A 20173-nucleotide genomic window follows, 5' to 3' on the forward strand; every position below is an offset into this window, starting at 1 on the left:
CCACAACCCTGAATACAAGAGTAGAAAAAGCTCTGCAAGGCTGGTCAGCCAAGGCAATGCCAGCAACGCAAAGAGGGACAAGCAGGTCTGGTACTACATATTACATATATATCTATATATATATATATAGATGTAGATAATAGATATATATATATAGATAATGATTTATGCACCGAGATATAACTATATATAGTGCATAAATTGTTAGTGCATAAATCTTGCAGTGTTTTTTCTGCTCTCATATTCAGGGATTATTACTTTTTTCCTGGTTTGAATAATATATAGAGATATATAGATAATACTGCTTATTTTTATACATATATATATATGTATGTAAGTGTGTGTATATATATATATACACACACACACACACACACACATATATATATATATATATAAAATGAGCAGTCAGGTCCCCCCCACCCCCGACAGTGCTGCCCCGCGGTGAGACGAAGCATTACAGCTGGGTGGGAACTTTGCCCACACCCACTCCCATGCACGTCAGTCATACAGAAGCATAAAAACGTAATCTGTTGTTTTATGACCCCTATATGGCACATCTAGCCCTCCCAGGGAAGGAAAAATCCCATACGCTATCTGTATTTAACGCTGATAAATCCCAGTATTTACAGCTGCTGTACTGGTGAAAAATGCTGATTTGCACACAGTGGCACGACATTTATGTCCTGGTGTTCTCACACAAGATTTATGACAAAAAGCGCTCGTGTTGCTACTCACATTTTCAAGTTTAGTGTATTTAATCTCACCGTTCAATAAAGTGGCCTCATAAACATGTTTATATCCCTTGGCAATAATATCCCAGGGCCCAAGAATGCACCAGGCAGCAGAGGACTTAATGGCGTATGATAATCTTTGGAAAACAAATGTTCCATTAAAAACGAATTTGGAAATGTCTACCTTAATACTATAAGAACCTTAAACTCATTTTCTTGCAACTATTAAATGAATTTAAGCCTCATATGTTCACTACATCCACTACAATATTGTGCAAACAAAACCCCAGAGAGATGTGGAAGAGACACAGACATGAGCGCAGATTTGGCTCCAGTCAGTTAGAAAACCACTGCTCCCTCTGTTCTTGAAAAATAAGATTAAAACCATTACATGACAACTTGCGGCTGCATACTGCCAAGTATTACTGCTCAAGTCATTTACAGTAACTTAATTCACTTGTTCAAAACTAAAATACAACGTTAATGCTTATAATAAGCTTACAGTCCTACTATTTCCATATTTCCAGAAGCCCTACAGGTTACTCTGCAGAGCACTAACAGTGCCGGAGGGTCCTGTTGGGATGGGAAGGTGCCCACCAGGGTGCGCAGAGTTCCATCTTAGGTCCTGGGTCCTCCCCACCCACTGAACCATGTGGACCTTCTCCCACCATGGTCATTTAAACACCAAGGCTGGAGATGATGCTCAAAGCCCTCCAGACTCCAGCAATCCCAAGAAAAATGGCTGAGCTCAGCAGGGATAGTGCTTTAACCCAATCATTTCATGCTTCCCATATGAGGCCAGTCACAGGCACATCGGCAGCTCAAGCTGCTCTGAGCTTGCCAATACTGGAGAACAGCCCAAGTTGACCTCATTTTTTAACACGGGCCACAGGAACAGCCTGGCAGAGCAGCCACCAACCTGCAGCTAATGCAGGAGGCAGCATCACCCCTTCCATCATCACCATCAATGACCATCACCATTTATCACCCAACTCCGCTTGCTTCAGACAGTGGAATTAAAGAGGAGCCCTTGCTATAAAACCCTCATCCAGCAGAGCTGTGTGTGCCATACCCATCCCAGAGCAGGCGTCTGAAGGATACAGAACATCCATGCATGTCTTGGGTACCTGGGCAGGCAGCATTTCAAGTGCCATTATCTGAACATTGCAATTCTCAAAGTGTTGTCATGGGCTACTCCATGTAACCACCTAATATTTTTAAGGTGGTGATAACCCCTAGGCAATGGACTCCCCTTCAAGCCAGGACAAGGCCAATGTGATGTGCACAGGCAAATGGGAAGCCCAAGGGTGTACGTACACACATAGGAACATGGGTGCAATCAGGCATGTCTACAGTCAGAGCAAACTGAGGCAAATTGAGACAAGTCCAGAGACGGACAGATGCCTGCAGAGTGGCACAATCAAACAGCATTGCTGAATACACGTCCAGCTCATCGGCAAAGATGCTGAGCTGAAGGAAGGACCTTCCTGGAGAGGCAGGGCAGCTCTACAGACAGGTCCCTTGCCCCAAGCACACTGCTCGCCTCTGCCCCAATCTTCCCCATAAACACCATTTCAGTTTATTTCAGTGACTTCCATTTGCTTATTTTGAATCTGGTTCAAGACAATTCCCACCCATTTCCAGCTCCCTTGGAGTACGCAGTACTGCAGTACAGTTTGGTGTAGACAAAGCAGTCACTCCTTCCATTTATAAATGTCACCAAGGTGGTCATCACACAAGCACATGGGACCTGGCTGAGCTTTAAGGACTCCCTTGAACTTGTTCTGGACAAGCCTCGCTCATCTCCTGTAGCCCTGCTATTCACAGGTTGGACACAAACCCAGTTCTTCAGCAGTCATTTGGCCTCAAGCAGGCAAGAGGTCAGCACAGCATGGGGCCGTGACTGGCAGTGCTGGCATGCTTATGTACAATATCTGCAAGAGACCATTTCTCTTCTCTGCCATTACTTTTTCACATCTTCAAGCAAACTCAAGCGGAGTGGAAAAGCTACCCCATCAGAAGGCTACACCCAAGCACCTGGCAGCAGATACGGTAAAGTCTAAACCACAGCCTAGCCACAGAGGAGCTTCAGTTCCTTCCTCTCCTCACTCTCTCACAAACAAAAAGCTGTCATTTCCATTTCTGGAGCTCAAGCCAAACATAATTTGGTATTTTTCAGAAGAGTGCTTGTTGAGGCAAATCTCATGCTCAAGTCTACAGAGCCCTCCCAAGCCATGTGTCCTCTCAACCCCTAATAATGAAGGGACAGCACAGAGAAAAGGATTAACACAACATCAATTCAGGTCTTACAGGCTGTCTTATACAGCTGAGAAGCAAAGTTCAGGAGATCCTCCAGGAACTGCGGCGCACAGTCTCATCTAGTGAGCAGCAAATCTGCCCAGGGTTCCAGAGCCAGCTTCATGCGTGAAAGGCTGGATTTCAGGAGACTGCATGCTCCAGCCCTTCACCAGCAGGGACAGGTCCCACCAGTCCACCCATGACACCTCTGGGAACTGATCTCCATCATTTCAGTATCAATCTGAGCTGGAGCACCTGGAGCTTCCACCAGCTACCTACGACACAGGTATCCCAGAGATAGGCAATATTAATTTGTACACCACATGAAGTGACAAATCCAGACTGTAACAGGCTGGCTGGATTTCAACACTTGCACAGACCTTGAGGATGAGGCATCATGGGGTGGAGAGCACAGCCCAAGGGCACACACAAGTCAGACAAGAGAACTGCAGTAATGCAGCTCAATCCTCCCCTACGTTCAGATAAAAGCTCCAAATCACTGCAAACCCAGCTCTGTTCCTGAGCTCAGCCCACCTACCTCCTCCAAATATCCTCCTGACTCATGCAAAACACAGCCACAGCAGCCTATTTTTACCTCTGAGCACACACCGAGAGCCTGCATGTACAAGCAAGCCAGGATGCAGCACATCCAAACTCCAGTTGACGAGGCACCATGGCTCAGCCAAACCAGCACTTAGAAATCCCAAATCCCTGACACAAATACCTTTCCAAAAACTGAAAATTACACCAAATTTTGCCAATAAGGGGAGGTTATTGGAAACAACTCCTCCTCCAAAATATATTTTGGGTCATAGATGAGGAGGTCTGGAAGATGTGAAGGTCACGTACCGGGGTCAAGGCAATCACTAGTATTAGCGCATGCTGGAGGGTGAAGGAGTAGAGGGCAGCTCTCCTGAGGACTTGGGGGACTGATGAATGGAAAGATGGACATGAGTCTGCAATGTGCACTCATAGCCCAGAAAGCCAACTGTATCCTAGGCTGCATAACAAGTGTGGCCAGCAGGTCAAGGGAAGTGATTCTCCCCCTCTACTCTGCTCTCGTGAGACCCCCACCTGGAGTACTGTGCCCAGCTCTGGGGTCCTCAGCACAGAAAAGACATGGGACCTGTTAGATCAGGGTCACAAAAATGGTCACAAGGGTGGAACACCTCTCCTATGAAAAAAAGGCTGAGAGATTTGGGGTTGCTCAGCCTGGAGAAGACTCCTGGGAGACCTTGTTTCAGCCTTTCTGTACTTAAAGGGAGCTTTTAAGATGGAGAGAGACTTTTTACCAGGACCTGTAGTGATAGGACAAGGGGCAACGGTTTTAAACTGAAGGAGGGTAGACTTAGATTAGATATAAACAAGAATTTCTTTACTGTGAGGGTGGTGAGTCACTGGAACAGGCAGCCCAGAGAAGCTGTGGCTGCTCCCTCCCTGGAAGGGTTCAAGGCCAGGCTGGACGGGGCTCTGAGCAGCCTGGTCTAATGAAAGATATCCCTGCCCACAGCAGGGGAGCTGGGCTAGATGATATTTGAAAGTTCCTTCCAACCCAAATCTTTCCATTATTTTAAAAAGAGCCTTTGTCTGGACAGGAGGAAAGGACACAGTTACAAAGACTTGTTAAGCAATTTGCTAGTTTTCCCATGGAGGACAGTGCTGGTATCAGACCCTCCCAGGAGCCAGTGATTCACATCCTCAGCAAGCACTGTTTGGGCAACAAACCACTAAATGGTGAGGTTTGTTTTGTTTTTTTAAAAAAAAAGATAATCTTGCAGAGCAGGAAAGGGACTCCTGACAAACACTTCCCACACACTTTCTGGAAAATAACTCAACCAAGCCAGGCCATCAAGGAAGGTCTGTGATCAGACACGGTTATGAATGCGTTTCAGATCTGGGAACTTGAGGGTCAGCACAAGACAAGACCTCCCTTCCCACTACAGGCTATGTGGAAGTCACCTCTGTAACTGCACCTTTGGTCCAACTCTCCCAGGACCCACACGAGCGCCTGCACACCACCACAGGATGCTCACCCTGTGTGTCCCCCTACACTGGGGATCTGCAGAGTGGACCTGCTCTTCCTTTGATTTAAAAGGGAATGGCTAGCTTAAGTATTTTATGTAATTATTAAATTTTAAACAGCTTTCACAGAGTTAATCTTCATTATAACCCTCTCGGACAGCTGGTAACCCTGAGCAAGCACACTGCCACAGCCAGAGCCATATAAATATCCAGACACCTGCAGATGCCAACCCAAGGATTAAATTCGCCTCCTGCATTAAAAAAAAAAAAAAGCTTTGGCAAGAGAGGAAGAAAAAAATCTGCCTTGTTATTCGAGGAGTTATGTGTGAGAGCCTTACTGATGTGAGAAATCACAGCCCTCCTGGCGCAGAAACCAATGCTAGGTTTTTGGAAAAAGAAACCTGGGCTCGGCATGTTTTTCTACAAGGACAACCCTCCTCTCCCTGCAGAGCTGCTCTGTCTCTGACACTCAGCCCTGTGCTTTAGCAGACAGGCACAAATCCCGGTCCCTTATTAAATTAAGCCAGGGGCCACCCAGGAATTTTGATCATGGATAGTTTGGGGGTTAATTTTTTTTTTTTAAGCAGATTCGGTAGCAAACACACCAGCTTCCCAGGGCAGCTCCACACAGCCCTGCACACACTGCAGATAGATAGCTCATGTAGCAGCACACATTAAAAGTAATCAAGCATCGGTCTTCAGGCCTGCTAATGCAATAAGGCTGAGGAGCAAGATATGATAAACCTGCACACGATTAGGTTTCCTCCTTTCTAAGCAAAACAGATCCCTCGCTTATGTTTTCCAAAGCTCCCTTTCACCACGAAGCCTTGGTCAGCTCCTGCATACACCCTTTGAAAACCACACAGATTCCCAAGAGGTTGGTGAGTTTGGGGCAAACCTGAGCAAAGTTCTAAGTTAAGTAGTTTAAGGAAGATGTTTTTTTCTAACTTATCAGATTTGACCCCAAAGCTCCCATGACAGAGGCTCGTGTTGCTGACGAAATGCTGCTTCAACCCACTCTGAAGCAGAGCATTGCTCCCGTGTTGGAACAAAGGTAGCATGAAATACAGAGCTCCTGCACAGTCAAACAAGCTCCAGCAAGGGAACATTCCTGTTTTAAGGCTCAGCAGTACCACAGCATTCATATTCCTCGCAGTGCCTGGCACATACCTGCCCCTTCCAATTTAACAGGCTCCCTTTCTACCTGGGTCTTACTTTGCAAAGATGGTCAGGCTGACATTAGAGGACCAGCAGTCACCTGCAGATTATTAAACTGCAGATGCCAGAAGAGAGACTGCTTTGGAAAAAAACAAATGAACACCTTCTGCCTCTTCATTTTGGCAGGTAGACAAACATTAATCCCTTGTCTCACGCTCTGCCTGCCAGACTCTTATTACACGGGGCTGCTTCTATCCAGATGTAACTGCAATTACCAAATTATGTTAGCAGCAATGGGCACACCCGCCCTGGTGAGATGCTGCTGGCCATCTCTGCCCTACCTGTGGTCTGGGCACAAAACCTTGAGGTCACCACAGTTTGAGACTGGTGAAGCTTTTAACCCTATCGCTCCTCCCCAGATCTGCAGATGTGCAGAAGAGACAGAGTCCCCAGGGGTACATTTCCACAGCAGCTCCTCCAACCTCGCCCTGCCTCCCAGCGTGATGCTCCTGCCACCAAGCTGCGATCTGTTCAGGAGCTGATCAAAGGGAAAACAACATCTACAAAACCAAACCACTACACTAAGTGGCTTTCATCTCATTTACCCATACACACACTAAGGAGTTGTCCTAAAGTAGCATCCAGAATCATGCATAGACCTGTGAGCACCATCCCTGCAGCCGGGTTTTCCTTATTTAGGATAGCAGTTGAATAAGGAGTGACACCACGCTTGAGGAAGAGTATCCCCTGCTGGGTTGTTTCCATGCACTTGCTTCCCTTCATTAGGTGATAAAGCTATATAAAGGATTATGGTTATGTGTGGGCTTTTTTGGCCATGTGCTGTCTCTTTAAAATAAAAAGAATCAAGTAATTTTACTCTGATAAGCATCTTCCAACACTAACCATAAATGAGTATCTGATTCCATGTGAGGACAAGTCTGCAAAAACCCAAACATCCCAACGCTTACTGCCAACATACTCACTGGTTATATTCACATGGGGATGTTTCAGAGCTGCAGTGCAGCATCAGAGAGTCTCCAAGGTACAAGGATGTGGTCCCTCTTCAACACCCTCAACAACTTTCCTGGGAGCAGGCCAATCCCCAGCCTAGCCCTAGTCCTACAGCAACTGAGCTGCAAGCCAAGGACTATACGAACTGCAAACAAAGATGATCCTGGCTCCCGACATGCTGACAACTGGGAGTCCCAATAACTGAGCAACCAAGACCCTCAAATCCTGACATTCCCCATCTTTCCAGCAACACCCCTTAGCTCCCCACTCCGATCTTGAGCCGTTTTCAGTAAACACTCTTCTACCTGCAGTCAAGCCTCAGCTCCATCTCAGCTGCAAACAGCTTTTGTAGAACAGTTTATTTCTCTGATTATTTAACCAGGGGCTTCCTGGCTTCACTCTCACCACCCACTGTAATAATGTGCAATTACCAGACTTGAAGAAAAATAAAAGGGAAGTGGCATCTCATGCCAGGCCAGTGCTGCCAAGATCTGTTCTTCAGTCTTTCAACTCCCAGAAAAAAAAAAAAATAATCACCAAACTCTCTTCTTGCCTCTTGGCACATCATTCCAGGCAGCTTCTTCTCTACACAGATTTTACCCCCAAACAACATTTTACACAGTCTTTGCCTTTCATCCTCTGCAACTCAATGGGTGAAAGTCAAAGGCAACACTATCAGCAATTTCTGCAAGATGATTTCAAGCCCATCTTCATGTTTGACATAGAACGATGCCAAATTTGGCACTTCCGAGATGTTCAAGAGACAGGCTTCAATTCTCTATTTTTATTGAAAGGTTTCTGCAAGCTCAACTCCTTGCCTTTGGAAACAGCTGAAGCAAGGACATGGCTATTTGTTAAAATAAAGGGATTGTTTAGAAGAAAGTGTTTCCAGTGTGTAAACTGCTCTTGATCTTCTAAAAGGTACAAGGTTAAAACCAGAGAGCACTATCAGCCCAGTACCCATGACGTTCAGGCACCACACTGATAATTTCTTTGGAAAACTGGCAAACTGTTTTTCCCCTTTGGATTCCCATTTGCAGGGCTACAACGTAAGAGCCAGTTGAAGCAGCAAGAGGTCCAGCTCTTCCAACCAGAGCTGTACCGTTGGTGTTGCTCTACCTTCTCAATCTTGTGTAGGTGAGACCTTGGAGTGCTCGGGAGAACCCGTCATGGGGACGGACACGAGGACAGACGTGGAGGTAGGCTGGTTGCTAACTCAGGCCATTAGTCAACACAAGCTCTTCCCAGACCTCTGAACCATTTAATCCAGTGAGAATCATCGGCATTTGCCATCTTAGCTGGAACATGTCCACGTTAAGGACATGGGCCTAGTCTAGACCAGCTACTGCTATTTTTAGGTTTGGGCTGTTATTTAAGGCATGAATTATAACCAGAGAGTGCATGGGGCATAGACACCTCATGGGGCAATAAGGACAAGTGAAATGCCCCATGATCACAACTGCTGTGCAGGATCACACTCCTCTCTCATCTATTTAAGCAATTCAGTGTATCAAGCACCTTCAAGAACTGGGCAAGAGTTCGAACCACTGTTTCCACCCTAAAATCCTCCTCTCTTGGGAAGCAGCCCAACCACAGTGAGATGTCTTTGCTCCAGCACTGAACAGTGTTAATGCCACCCTGACCACACTTTACTTGGAACCGATGGGCTTGAGGCAATCAGTAATAAAATACCCCAACCAGGCAAAGCCTTAGATGTCTGTCTGGCACCACAGAAAGATTGAGAGGTGCCGGTGTGAGGTCAGCTGCCCAAGCACAGCTCCTCCGAGCAGAGGTTGCAGCACCTACGTCAGACCCAGTCTTCCCTTTCAAAGGTTAAAGCTGTTTACTGAAAGGATTAGGAGGGAGGAGATAGCAAACTAGGAGGAAGCAGGGGAGACTGCGCAGCAACTACGTACATCGGCTTTGCCCCAGCAATAAACACGCCCCAACCCCTTGTTGGCCTGGCCAGCCAACATACAGGTGGGGAGGTCATATGAATGCGGGTGCACTGCCAGCACCAGACTCTGGGGCTTCACCCCCATCCTCAGAAAATGACTTAAACCTAATTGCTTGCCCTCCACACCCCTTGTGCAACCACAAACCAGGCTGTCACCTGAAGACCCGGGAAGCAACTGTGGTCCTCACACCTACGGAGGCTTTGCTCTGGCTGCCTATCATGGAGGGATCTGCACTAGCAGCACAGGAGGGGAAAGATTTCTTTGCAACTGCTTGAAGTTTGTTCCCAGCCATATTCACCCTCGTTTGAAACACTGCTTCAGGATGAAGCATAATTTGGGTACAAACACTGCTAGAACAGCAGAAAGCTAAGCCATGATGCTGCAGCTCTGCAGTACATCTTAGCTGTACAGCCAGTTATTAAGTAAAAGGTCAATTCCTCTATGGCACTACATCTTCTCTTGTTTCAAGTAAACAGTCTTAAGAGCCAGATACTTCAATAGGAAAACCAAAGAGGGATTTATACACCACTGTGGAGGAGAACAATTTCCAAATCTGACATGACAGAGCACCACCACCAAGTAAGAACTAATGAGCAAAGCCCTTCCAGGTAACACAATGCAATTTAGGCAACACCAGAGCTGCACTCAAAGCAAGACAAAACATTAATTGGTTTGTGCTCCTCTGTCTGCCTTCACTGCACAAAGTTCAACTGAGGACATTCAGTGACAGGAGGAAGTCATGAAGCCACCCGTGCCAACACGGAACCAGCGTGACTATTGCAAGAATGACTGGGAGGGATGTGCAAAACAACCCAGCCAGAAGCCCAGAGTAACAGGGCAATTTGCCTCCAGACCTGGGAGAATGGATCAGATACTGGGCCAGTTTATCATCTAAACGTGGTTTTGCTGTTACATCCAGCTTATTCCCAAGACAAGACAAAAACTTAGCAAATACCTTTGTGGATGTGATTATTTAGCTGTTACATGATGACAGAGAAGACTGGAACAACTCACCTTGAAAAGCACAGGATGCTCCATGAATAATGCTATCCCCCAAAGGATGACAAGATCTGGGAGGTGGGGTTATACCCAAATGGGCTAACATAGCCTCACTGCTCACCATGTATCACCTTCTCTTACATGCACTGTTTCTTTAACGTGAATCATGCTTGGTGACCAAACACACAGCACTGCCCACAAAGGCAGCTCTAACACGGCCTCCAGGAGAAGGACCAGCTGCAGTACAGGCATTTATTTCTGCACAGTGTCTGAAACACCCATTTAGAAACCAGAGCTGCACCTGCTCAAAGCAACTTGGTCTTGTCCCTGCACTCGAGCACTCCCTGCCCTATACAATGTCAGCTCCTGCTCTAAGATGCTTCATAAAACAGGAGAGAGTCAGAAACACAACCAACTCATAATTAAGGTCTTGGGGAAGAAAAGTTACTACAAGTTAGTAACAACCAGCTGCTTTTGGTCAATGAACCATGGTCAAAGCCATGCAGTATTTCTGGTAGTGCCCACAAATAAGGACATCTAGTTCTGAAAGCTCATTGCAGATCACTCACCATGGCCTCAAGGACCATGCTTCAGGTACAGATTTCAGAGACAATGGAGTGCAGGAGTTACTGGGAAAAGTTATTGCAAACGGAAGAAAGCTCAAGGAACTGTACCACAAGAATTCAAGACTTTAAAAAAACCCTGATAAGTAGCACAAACACAAGAGAAGGCACAAAACTAATTCCAACAAGACCTTTTGTTTCTATAAATGCATTAATGAAGGCAAACAAAGTATAGGTCTATTAATCAGCACAAAAGATAAGAGAGTACATGACAGAAGCCTTCTTTGCTTTGTACTTAAGCACTCATGGATGACTTTTATCAAGGACTGATCTCTCTTAAACCTTCCGATCTTTTCTCAATCCATTCTTTGTTTGGCCCCCCTTGTTAAATGTGCTTTTCTAAAGGTTAACTGAACGGATGTTTAAGGTTGAGCAACCTCAACCCAAAGTAAGGACTCGTCAGTGCTGTTTGCACAAGAAAAGGGGAGCGTCAAAATTGCCACTGTAGCTTTGCAGAGGAAGAACCATACATGCTACTAGGGAGATCATGGCTGCTTGGTGTTCACATTCATGCCACCATTAATTTACCATTGATTTTTACAAATTTCAGTTTAATGACTACAACAGGTCATCTTTAAAGTCTCGTCAAAAATCTGACAGCAAGTCACCAACCAAAAAGAAAACACTACAAAGCAGAGCCTCCAGGAAGACCTGACAACACTCATGGAGCTGTCCGCCTCCACGACACAGACTTTAAGGACAACTGTCCTGGCTCCAGCATGGGCGAAGGGCTGGGGACACAAGCCAGCAGTCAGGATTTAGAGCTAAGAACCTGAAATTGAGGCACTGCCAAGAGGCGGGTAATGACTCAGTCTTCCAGAAACAGACAGGGTGAGGGAAAAAGGACAACATGAAAGACAACCAGACCCACGCCTGAGTCACCGAGAGAATAAGGAGAGTGCAAAACAGAAAAGTGACAAGGGGGGGGGGGGAAAGGAGCCTTCATTCAAAATCCTTCTATCAAGGATGGGTGAGGAGAAGTAGAGGAGCTAGGGCAAGCAGGTGACATTCCCTCCATTAACCCTTCCTTCAGGAACAGGGACACACCATGGGAACAGCAAGGGGAAGAAGCCAAGAATAAAGAAACATCTGAGGAACCAGTATATGGGCTTTGTCCTCACTACAAAACCCAGCATGTCAGAAAAGCAACTGGTGACTGGACATGGGGGCAGCCCCTCCAAAGCACCATGTGGGATGGTAGAGAGGACAGAACCCCCAGTGCACCCCAATCGCTCCTGCTCACCATGCCCGTTGCAGTAATAGATCCACTTCTCCCTGTTCTGCGTTGGGGTGGTGGACTTTTTCATAATAGCTTTTTCCACAATGGCACTGGGATCTTGCCTGGGTCCCTTCTTCAGAGTCCGTGAGCTCTTCCTGACGCTGCAGACAACGATAACCACCAGGACCAGCAGCAGGAACAGGACAATCATCCACGGCAAGTGTTCGTTGATGTCAAAGTGCTGGTGGCTGTTCTGTGGCCCTCGCCGGGGGGGCCTGTACAGGACGCTGGACTTCTCGCCCCCCACCATCTCCAGCGACGGCTGCTTCTCCAGTGCTTGGCTGGTCTGCTTGTGCCGGTAGCTCTGTGCCTGGCCAGTGGTGCTGGAGCCTGTGAGGATCCCACCAGCACCATCCGTCTCGTTGGCCGAGGTTTCGTTGTAGTAGCCTGCCGGCTCTGCCATGCTGCTGGACGTGCGGGGTGCTGGAGAGGGGACAAAATCAGGAACTGAAGAGTTCAGACCTGTAAAAGGAGAGGAGAGTTCAGTGTCACGGCACTGGAGATGCGATACGGCATCACATCGCGGCCTAAGACCTGCCTGAGCATCTGCTTGGCCAGCAGACAGAAACCCAATGCCAAGCAGCGAGAAAGGGAATAGGTGAAGTTGAGGTTTGGCTCTGGGAACAGATGGGTACAGTTACAGAGGTAGGTTCAAGGTAAAAATGACCTTTGTTGGTTAAGGCTATTGGCAGCTCATCAAAAAAAAGATGAGTGAAAGGCATGTTGTCAATCTGTGTTTGTCTCATATTCAATATTTCCCATAAAACCTACAACTATGAGGGAGTTGTTTTTTCCTTCTTAGGTTTATGAACATTTTTTTTTTTTACTCCAATTGTGGAATTTAGTATTTGGGCTAGAAATACATGACAATTTGGAGGCTTAGTATCCCTCTACCATGTTTTGTTAAGGAAGCACAAACTTTTTTATCAGCACTGCAAGCAGCTGTGGATGCATCAACTACAAACAGGTTTCTGAAGCAACAGAAGAAAGCAAAATTCCCCCACTAAGAGCTACTTTCCACCTCTATTGAGTTTTCTTATCAACCAACAGCTCTCAGGTCCCAGCCAGATGCATGACCAAAGCCTGCTGAGAAGAGGAAGGGCTGTTGTGGTGAAAACTGGAGCTTACTTTAGAAACTCAGCTCTTGAACTCAACCCAGCTGAGCCAGAGAGTGGGTGTAACTATCTGTAAGCTGACTTTGCCTCTGTCTTGGTTACCCAAAACACTCTGAACAGGATACAAACAGGGAAAACACTTAAGTTTTACCTAATTGTCTACAGTTGATTTCAAAGGCCAGGGAACACCCTTGTGTGCTCTCCCAATGACACACAAACATCATATCACACACAACGTCAAATCAAACTTTGAGACATAACAAAGGATAAGGACTTGGAGTCTATCACTGTCAACACTTCCCTGCTATTGCATTCACCAGCTCAGGTGTACAGGCCACCAGAAGTTGCATTTTTTTAATAAAATGTCTCATTTGAGACATTGAGTAGGCTGCTTTGCAGGGAGTGCTGAGCACCACCTCAGATAGGGTCCCACAGCACCACTGCATATAATTTCCAATTAAACAAGAGAATAGGGAATTCAACTTGGTTCACCCCACCAGTGATAACTAACAGAAGTCTCAGAAGTTAAAGAAAAAAATTGATGGCACAGCCTAGATTCCTGGAGGGCTGTTTTGGCAACGTTTCCCATTCCAGCCGATACGCTGGCACTGTATGGGGCAAAACACAACAAAGAAAGCATGGGCAGGAAAGGAGTCTGGTGGAGCAAAGCTCCTCTCCTGTTGGGGCTTTCCTACTGCACTCCGCTCAGGTTTGCCACGTATGCACAAAGACTTGTGCCAGCACAACACACAGATGGGAGAAGCAGCTGGGGAACGTGACGTCCTTTCAGTCCAAACAGTAGGACAGCCAGGAGTACAATCACAACTATAGCCTGAGTGAAAATGTTAAGCATGGTTTAACACAAGTGAGGACAACCTGATGCACCCCGGAGCTGCCTTCTGGCCAAGAAACAAAAGAGCCACCCACACTTTGGAGCAGGTTGCCCTTTAAGAGCCTAAAGTCAACCCTGAACACAGCAGAAGCACAATCCCACAACCAAAACCACATCTGTTTCAGTGGTGGACATTACCTTTGGGAAGATGAGCGGTTGGTGGAACTTTATTGGGCTCTTCACCTGCTTCAGTGCTTGATGAAGTCAAGGATGTGTTCGGAAGAGATGCTGGAGAACCACAGACGTTGTCACTCTCCTTCGTTCCAGGCTTGACGACCACCATGTTTTTCCCAAAGCAGTCAGTGTATGTTTTGCACTTCATCACACTAGAAGGCACATCAGAAAAGGTACCACGAGGGCACGGCTTGCACCTAACGTCTTCTGTCTCAGTTCCTTTCTTGCGGACGCCCCAGCCGACCGGGCACACCGTGTAAGGGACGCAGGTATCGTTCGTCTGAAACGTACCAGACAGGCAAGTGCACTCGCGGTCAGTCAAGGCAGTACAATGAGTTTTCTCAATCATTGGCAGTTCGCAGGGTTTTCTACAAGGGTGGCATCGCTCTATGCCATTCTCATGTTTCGTGAAAGTCCCATCTGGACAAGGGCTGCACTCTCTTAAGGTACTCTTCGTACAATGTTTAGACACATAGGTTCCTGCGGGACATTTGTCACAGATCAGTTCTTTGTTGGTGGCACGGTCCAAGTGGCGGTACTTGCCAGGGGAGAGGCTGATGGCATTCTGCTCGGAGGTCAGCTTCGACTGACCATCAGCGGTGCCAAGGAGCATGAGCAGCTGGAAGACAGGTGAGAGGTGTTAGTCAACAACAGTGCATGACCGGAGCCCCCTCTGCCAGCGATCCCTTGCAGGATCACAAGGGATGACCCAGAGCTGTGGGACCAGAGAGTTGTTTCTACACCCAGGGGTGGGAGCTCAGCAAGATCAGGGTGGAAGAGAACTGGTGCAGGCAGCAGCACACTCTCCGGACACATCCCCAGCTACAATTATAATTCCTTAAATTTGACACCACACTTCTCAGCGAGACTAAGCATCATTTACACTGCAACCCTGCCATGGCGGTAAATACTGCTAATTGTGTTTCAGCAGTATGTGCTACCTGGCCACCCCAGGAGAATTCAGAGCAGCTTTGTGTTTCAGGGCTGAGAGGCCCCAGCACGAGCCAGGCGCTTGCCAAGAACACAAAACACACAGGCAGGTGGCAGCTCTGACCTGTAAAACTTTCCTCCTCTGTATTTATTAATTTGCACTTGTTCAAATTGTTACCTTTCTAAATAACACAAACCAGGATGAAAACCAGGCTAGCGAGCATTATCGGACTATTTCTGAGCTTCTCTGCACTGCCATGACTTTTTTATGACCCTGCACAAGCATCATGGTTTGGTGAGACCTCAAGGGATGTTCTGCTTCGAGCCTCCAACCACATCTCAACCCACTTTAAACCAGATGCGTTGGCAACAGAAGAGAAAACCTCACGCTATTTTTAAGCTCTTTGAGGAACTCTGCTGTAACTCAGTTCCTCATTGCATCAGATACAGGTAAAAGGTCTCCAGTTTTTAGACATTGAACTGCACCCAGGTGGGTTTGGCTAGATGACTGCTACAAATCTGTTTACCTATTTCCAATTCCAGGGGTTTATGTCCCTTAATTCCTTTGCATTGAGGCTCCTCCATGCCCAAGAGAACCTCCATCTACCAAGCAGGATCTCCACCTCCTCCAGGAGACCTCTGGTCCCTGGATTTAATGTCAGTTATGCCAGAGGACATAAGACAGCAAGAACAAAAGATGTATCAGAAGAAAGGCTGACACAACCTCATATAACATGCAAAGCAATAGAAAAAACATTTTCAAACAGCTTCAGGCTGAGACAGGAGGGAGAAAGAAGAACGAGCCAAATTTACCTTGAATTTCCAAAGGTGCTTTCCTACACTGAAGGTAGAAAGACCAGAGACCCTAAAACACTTTTTAACCGCACAGCCAGGCACATAGATCACTTGGCTATGTTATACAAGCCCTCGCCTCTTGCTCTGCTACCTATTCCAGGCTATCAGCCAGCAAGAATACATTCAGAAGAAAAAAAAAGCCTCCCAACAACATGACTCTGCAGAAGGCACATCGCGGCAGAGCCGCAAGCTGCGCCGCGTCATTTTTGGTGCAGTCTCTTGCTTCCTGGAAACACACAGCACATTTCTGTTTCACCTGCTAAATAATTTACAGCTTGGGATTTGTACAAAACACTTCAATTTTTTTTTTTTTTTTTCCTGAAGCAGCAATTACAGAGCAGGCAGAAGCAGGTAAACCCGCTGGAGTTGACAAAAGATCCTGCAGCAGCCAGGCTAATTACAGCACGTCAAATTAAAAAGCAGGGCTGCCCTGGCAGGCAGCAAAGGTTTACAGGATGCATTTTATTTTTCCCCTCCCCTAAGACATGATTTAACAAAGTGCTTAGCTGGCTCTAAGGAAACCTGCCGCCCGTAATCTTCATGACGCAGCCCTGCATTAGCAAACCAGATGAAGCAGGATCCGGTCTCTTGAGGTTGCGTGGGGGGGTCACCCGTGTTACTCATCCTCCTCCCCATGCTGACACTGAGCGGGACAGGGTGTCAGGAGAAACAGGACAGGCAGCAGCTCTCCTGCCTTGCCAGCGATGAGCTGTGTGCTACCATCTCAGATCCTGATTTCTCCCTCTTCATGAAGTCAGACCTCAGGAAACCCACGGACAACCCTGCTACACAAGCACATGTCCCCCCCCGCTCTCCCTTTCCTTCCCATCAGTCATGCAAGTAACTAAAGCCAGTGGGACTGCACTAATGCAATAGCACCAGGTTGGTTTTTTTATTTTATTGGTTTTGTTGTTTGGTTGGTTGGTTGTTTTTTTTTTCCAAACCCCATCTCAAGCAAAGTGGCAGTGGCACTTCTGCACATCTCCAGATCTTCAGCTGCGCCTGCACTTCCAAGCTTAGGGACAACAGCAAGTCCCAGTGGGGGGAAGGCTAAGCAGCACTGAGTATCCACTATTTATTCAGACTGGCACTTCTGGGTCCCTAAAAAAACCTCAGCTGCTCAGCTTTTGTGGTTGGCACCACTCTAATCTGGGAGAAAGCCAAGAGCAGAAGGACATCTTCAACAAAAAAGGGTGTCTGCTGGTTTGGTCCCTCACCCTTAGGACTGCCCAGCAGCACACAAAACTTTTCTGGCCGATGCATGCAGTTTCAGTGACAGAGTAATGAAGTGGGCTCTGCTTAGCCGCTGGATTTCAGTTCATTACTCCCAATACCAAAGAAAGCATACAGGGTGACAAAAAAAACACAGAAAAAAGGAACGGATGCAAGACAACACTAAAGTGCAGACTTGGTTACAAGCAGTTTCGGTGCTGCTCTCCGTGCCCAACGCAGGAGCAGCTCTCAAAAGGGCAGCCACAACCCCAAAGGGCATCCCCAACTCAGCACAACCACCCTGCACCGCACAGAAAAGGCGCTTCCCAGTCACCTTCACCTATTCCAACACATGGAGATTTTATATGAGGAGTATGAGGAAAGCAGATGAGGCTGTGGAACGCTCCCATTTTCACCTCCTCACATCAGGGCAATGGCTCAGACAAGGGGACCTTTGTGCTTATCTGGAAACAAACCCGCAAGCCAGCAGCACCCCACAGCTGACATGGGCATGACCCACCTTACCACCACCCAGCTTGATGACTCCATCCCAGTGATGGCATCCATGCCATGCCTCCATCACCCTCTTAAATAACTGCATGCTGCAGGAGAGACCCGATGGGCAATTCGTACTAATTTACCCTTGAATAGCTTTTAGGGGGCCACAAACTTCCTGAGCAGAAGGAATGGGGAATGTAGCTGTGAACTCAAAAGCTCATTTGGGACCCAAAACACCAGTAGAAAGTTGGTGAATCAACAAGCATTTGCGTCCTGAAACAGGGCGACACCTCAAGACAGTCAATCTTGGGTTGTGTACAGTGCTGCCCTGCTGCCAGCCCTGCAGGGAAGCAGCGGCAAACCTAAAAAATAAAAATTAAAAAAGAACAAGGAAAAGAAGACAAAAGCCAGCTAAACGCGGGACACTTGACCCTGCTAGAAAAGTGCAGGAGCCTCTGCTCTTGCTGTAAGCAAGCAAAGACTGACAGTGCTAAACTGATGCTCTGGGAACTGTTTCCAAGCAAACCCAGCAGAATTTGGTAGAAATGGCAGCTGGCTCCATGGCGATGCCTTGGCACAGGTTGGGGATGGGCTGCACAGCCCACCCCCCTTCCTGAAAGTCAACCGCACCCTCCACCAACCAGCATCGGGAAGTTGCTTGTGACATTAAAGGATGAAAAACCCCCAACAACTATAAAACAAACCCAGAAAGACAAATAAACTGGTCTGGAAGTTTTACGGTAACTTCACAGACAGGAGGAGCCCACCTCCTGTCCAGCTCACGGTAAAAAGGATCAAGTTACTCACTCTGAAAAAAAGTTGCCTGCGAGCAGAGTATTGAAGAGCAAAGCAAGTTTCTGCTTCTTGCAACACCACCAGCTGGTTTGGGGTTTGTGAAACCGAGAGTCCAGGGCTTACCCTGCTTAGCAGTCCCTGTGCTACATCTCGAGAGCAGAACGCTGGCAGCCGAGCGTGCCAAAACAGCAGCACCGGCTGGCACATCTGGTGCCCACAAAGGAAAACCCAGCACTGCAGCCAGCGCTGACCAGGGCTCATGAGCATCCCCAGCAGCCACAGTTTTGCTCCAAGCAGATGAAATCCCCCAGGCTGCTCAAAGCCCCCAGTCCAAGCAGGGTGACTCCGCGCCCATTCAAGGCGAAGGCATTGGGGGAGATGGTAGAAACTACCTTGCGGCAGCTGGCGGGTGCCCAAAGCCCACGGCAAGCCAGGGAAACCAGAGCTAACATCAACCTTACACAGCCACTGCCCAGCAGCTATCGCTCAAAAACCAAGCGGCCGGGCGGCTCCATGTTTGCCGCACCAGTAAGAGATTCCCCCACGTCTTGATGTGAACGTACTCCCATCACATTGGAAAGACATTAACTCCTTGTGAGGCCAAGGGGAGTTGCCCACATTTTTGAAGAAGATGATGTCAGGTGAAGAAACCCTGGCCAATGGCCAAGAGAGCATTCTGCCAGCTCACGAAAAAAATGGGAATTTTGTCCTATGGCTCTTTTGCTCGTATGATCAACAGACACAAGGGTTTGAGTACATGCATGCACGAGCAGTATACACACGCGTTTGCTCAGAGTCTCAGCCTCATTTTGCAAAATTACTGTTTTATTTCCCTACACCTTTGTATCAGTCTCCCCCGTCCCTTCCCTCTACACCCGCCATTCCCAACTGACCTCCAGGATCCCAGCTGGAGCTCCGTATCTCAAGCTCCCCATCAGCATCTCATCTTCCAGGCGTGCAGCAGCACTCGCCTCTCCCGGTGAGAAACCGGCGCTCGGCAGCACCCGGCCAGCACCGTGCAGGGACCCGAGCTGCTCCGCAAAGTTACCCTTCGCCTTCAAAGCAACGAGGCTGTTTCCCCGCTAATGCTCTCCCAGCTTTAGATTATTTTTTTTTGTTTACGCGGATTCCTGTCGAGCCAGCACCAGCTTGCTAAGATCCACCTTGAGTTCAAGAGCAAGTGCACTCCTCGGTTACACAACCCAGCCGCAGCAGCTGCGGCGTGTGCCTGACACACCGAATTACCGTCTCTCCCCAAAAAGACAGGATGTAACCCCAAAGCGCTGACTGGGAAGGGCCCCGCCTGGGAAGGTAAACCTGGAGGCGAACCCACCGGAAAACGCTTCCCAGAGAAGTCAGGGCAGCCGCCTGCGAGCAGCGGCGGCGAGTTTCGCCGCCTGAGCAAAGGGTGGCAGCTGGGACGGACGGACGGACCGACGGACAGACTGACCCCAGCCCCTGCCGAGCTTCGGCAGCGGGGGCAGGGGCGCGACGCCAGGATGGGTCAGACCTCGAGGGGCGGCACAGCCCTGGATGAAGCCTCCAGGGAGGACGCGGCCTTTTGCCCGCCTGTAGTAAAACGGGGATGGAGAGGATGGGCGCGCACACACACACACGGTA

At 47.9% G+C, this 20173-nt stretch overlaps 1 protein-coding gene across 1 annotated transcript in view; it reads right to left on the reverse strand.

Annotated features, from left to right (window-relative positions):
* Nucleotides 1-19616, reverse strand: part of TNFRSF21 (TNF receptor superfamily member 21) — a 32859-nt gene extending 13243 nt beyond the window's left edge. Inside the window, exons 1-3 of the mRNA XM_026844897.1 lie at nt 19447-19616; nt 14228-14882; nt 12047-12544 (exon numbers count right to left, since the gene is read on the reverse strand). Coding sequence (XP_026700698.1) covers nt 12047-12544; nt 14228-14882; nt 19447-19494 — 1201 coding nt within the window. The 5' untranslated portion in view covers nt 19495-19616. The remainder of the gene's footprint in view (nt 1-12046; nt 12545-14227; nt 14883-19446) is intronic.
* Nucleotides 19617-20173: the final 557 nt, after the last annotated feature.

Source organism: Athene cunicularia, assembly GCF_003259725.1.
Source record: "Athene cunicularia isolate RWA chromosome 3 unlocalized genomic scaffold, athCun1 chr3_part1, whole genome shotgun sequence".
Classification (NCBI taxonomy): Eukaryota; Metazoa; Chordata; class Aves; order Strigiformes; family Strigidae; genus Athene; species Athene cunicularia.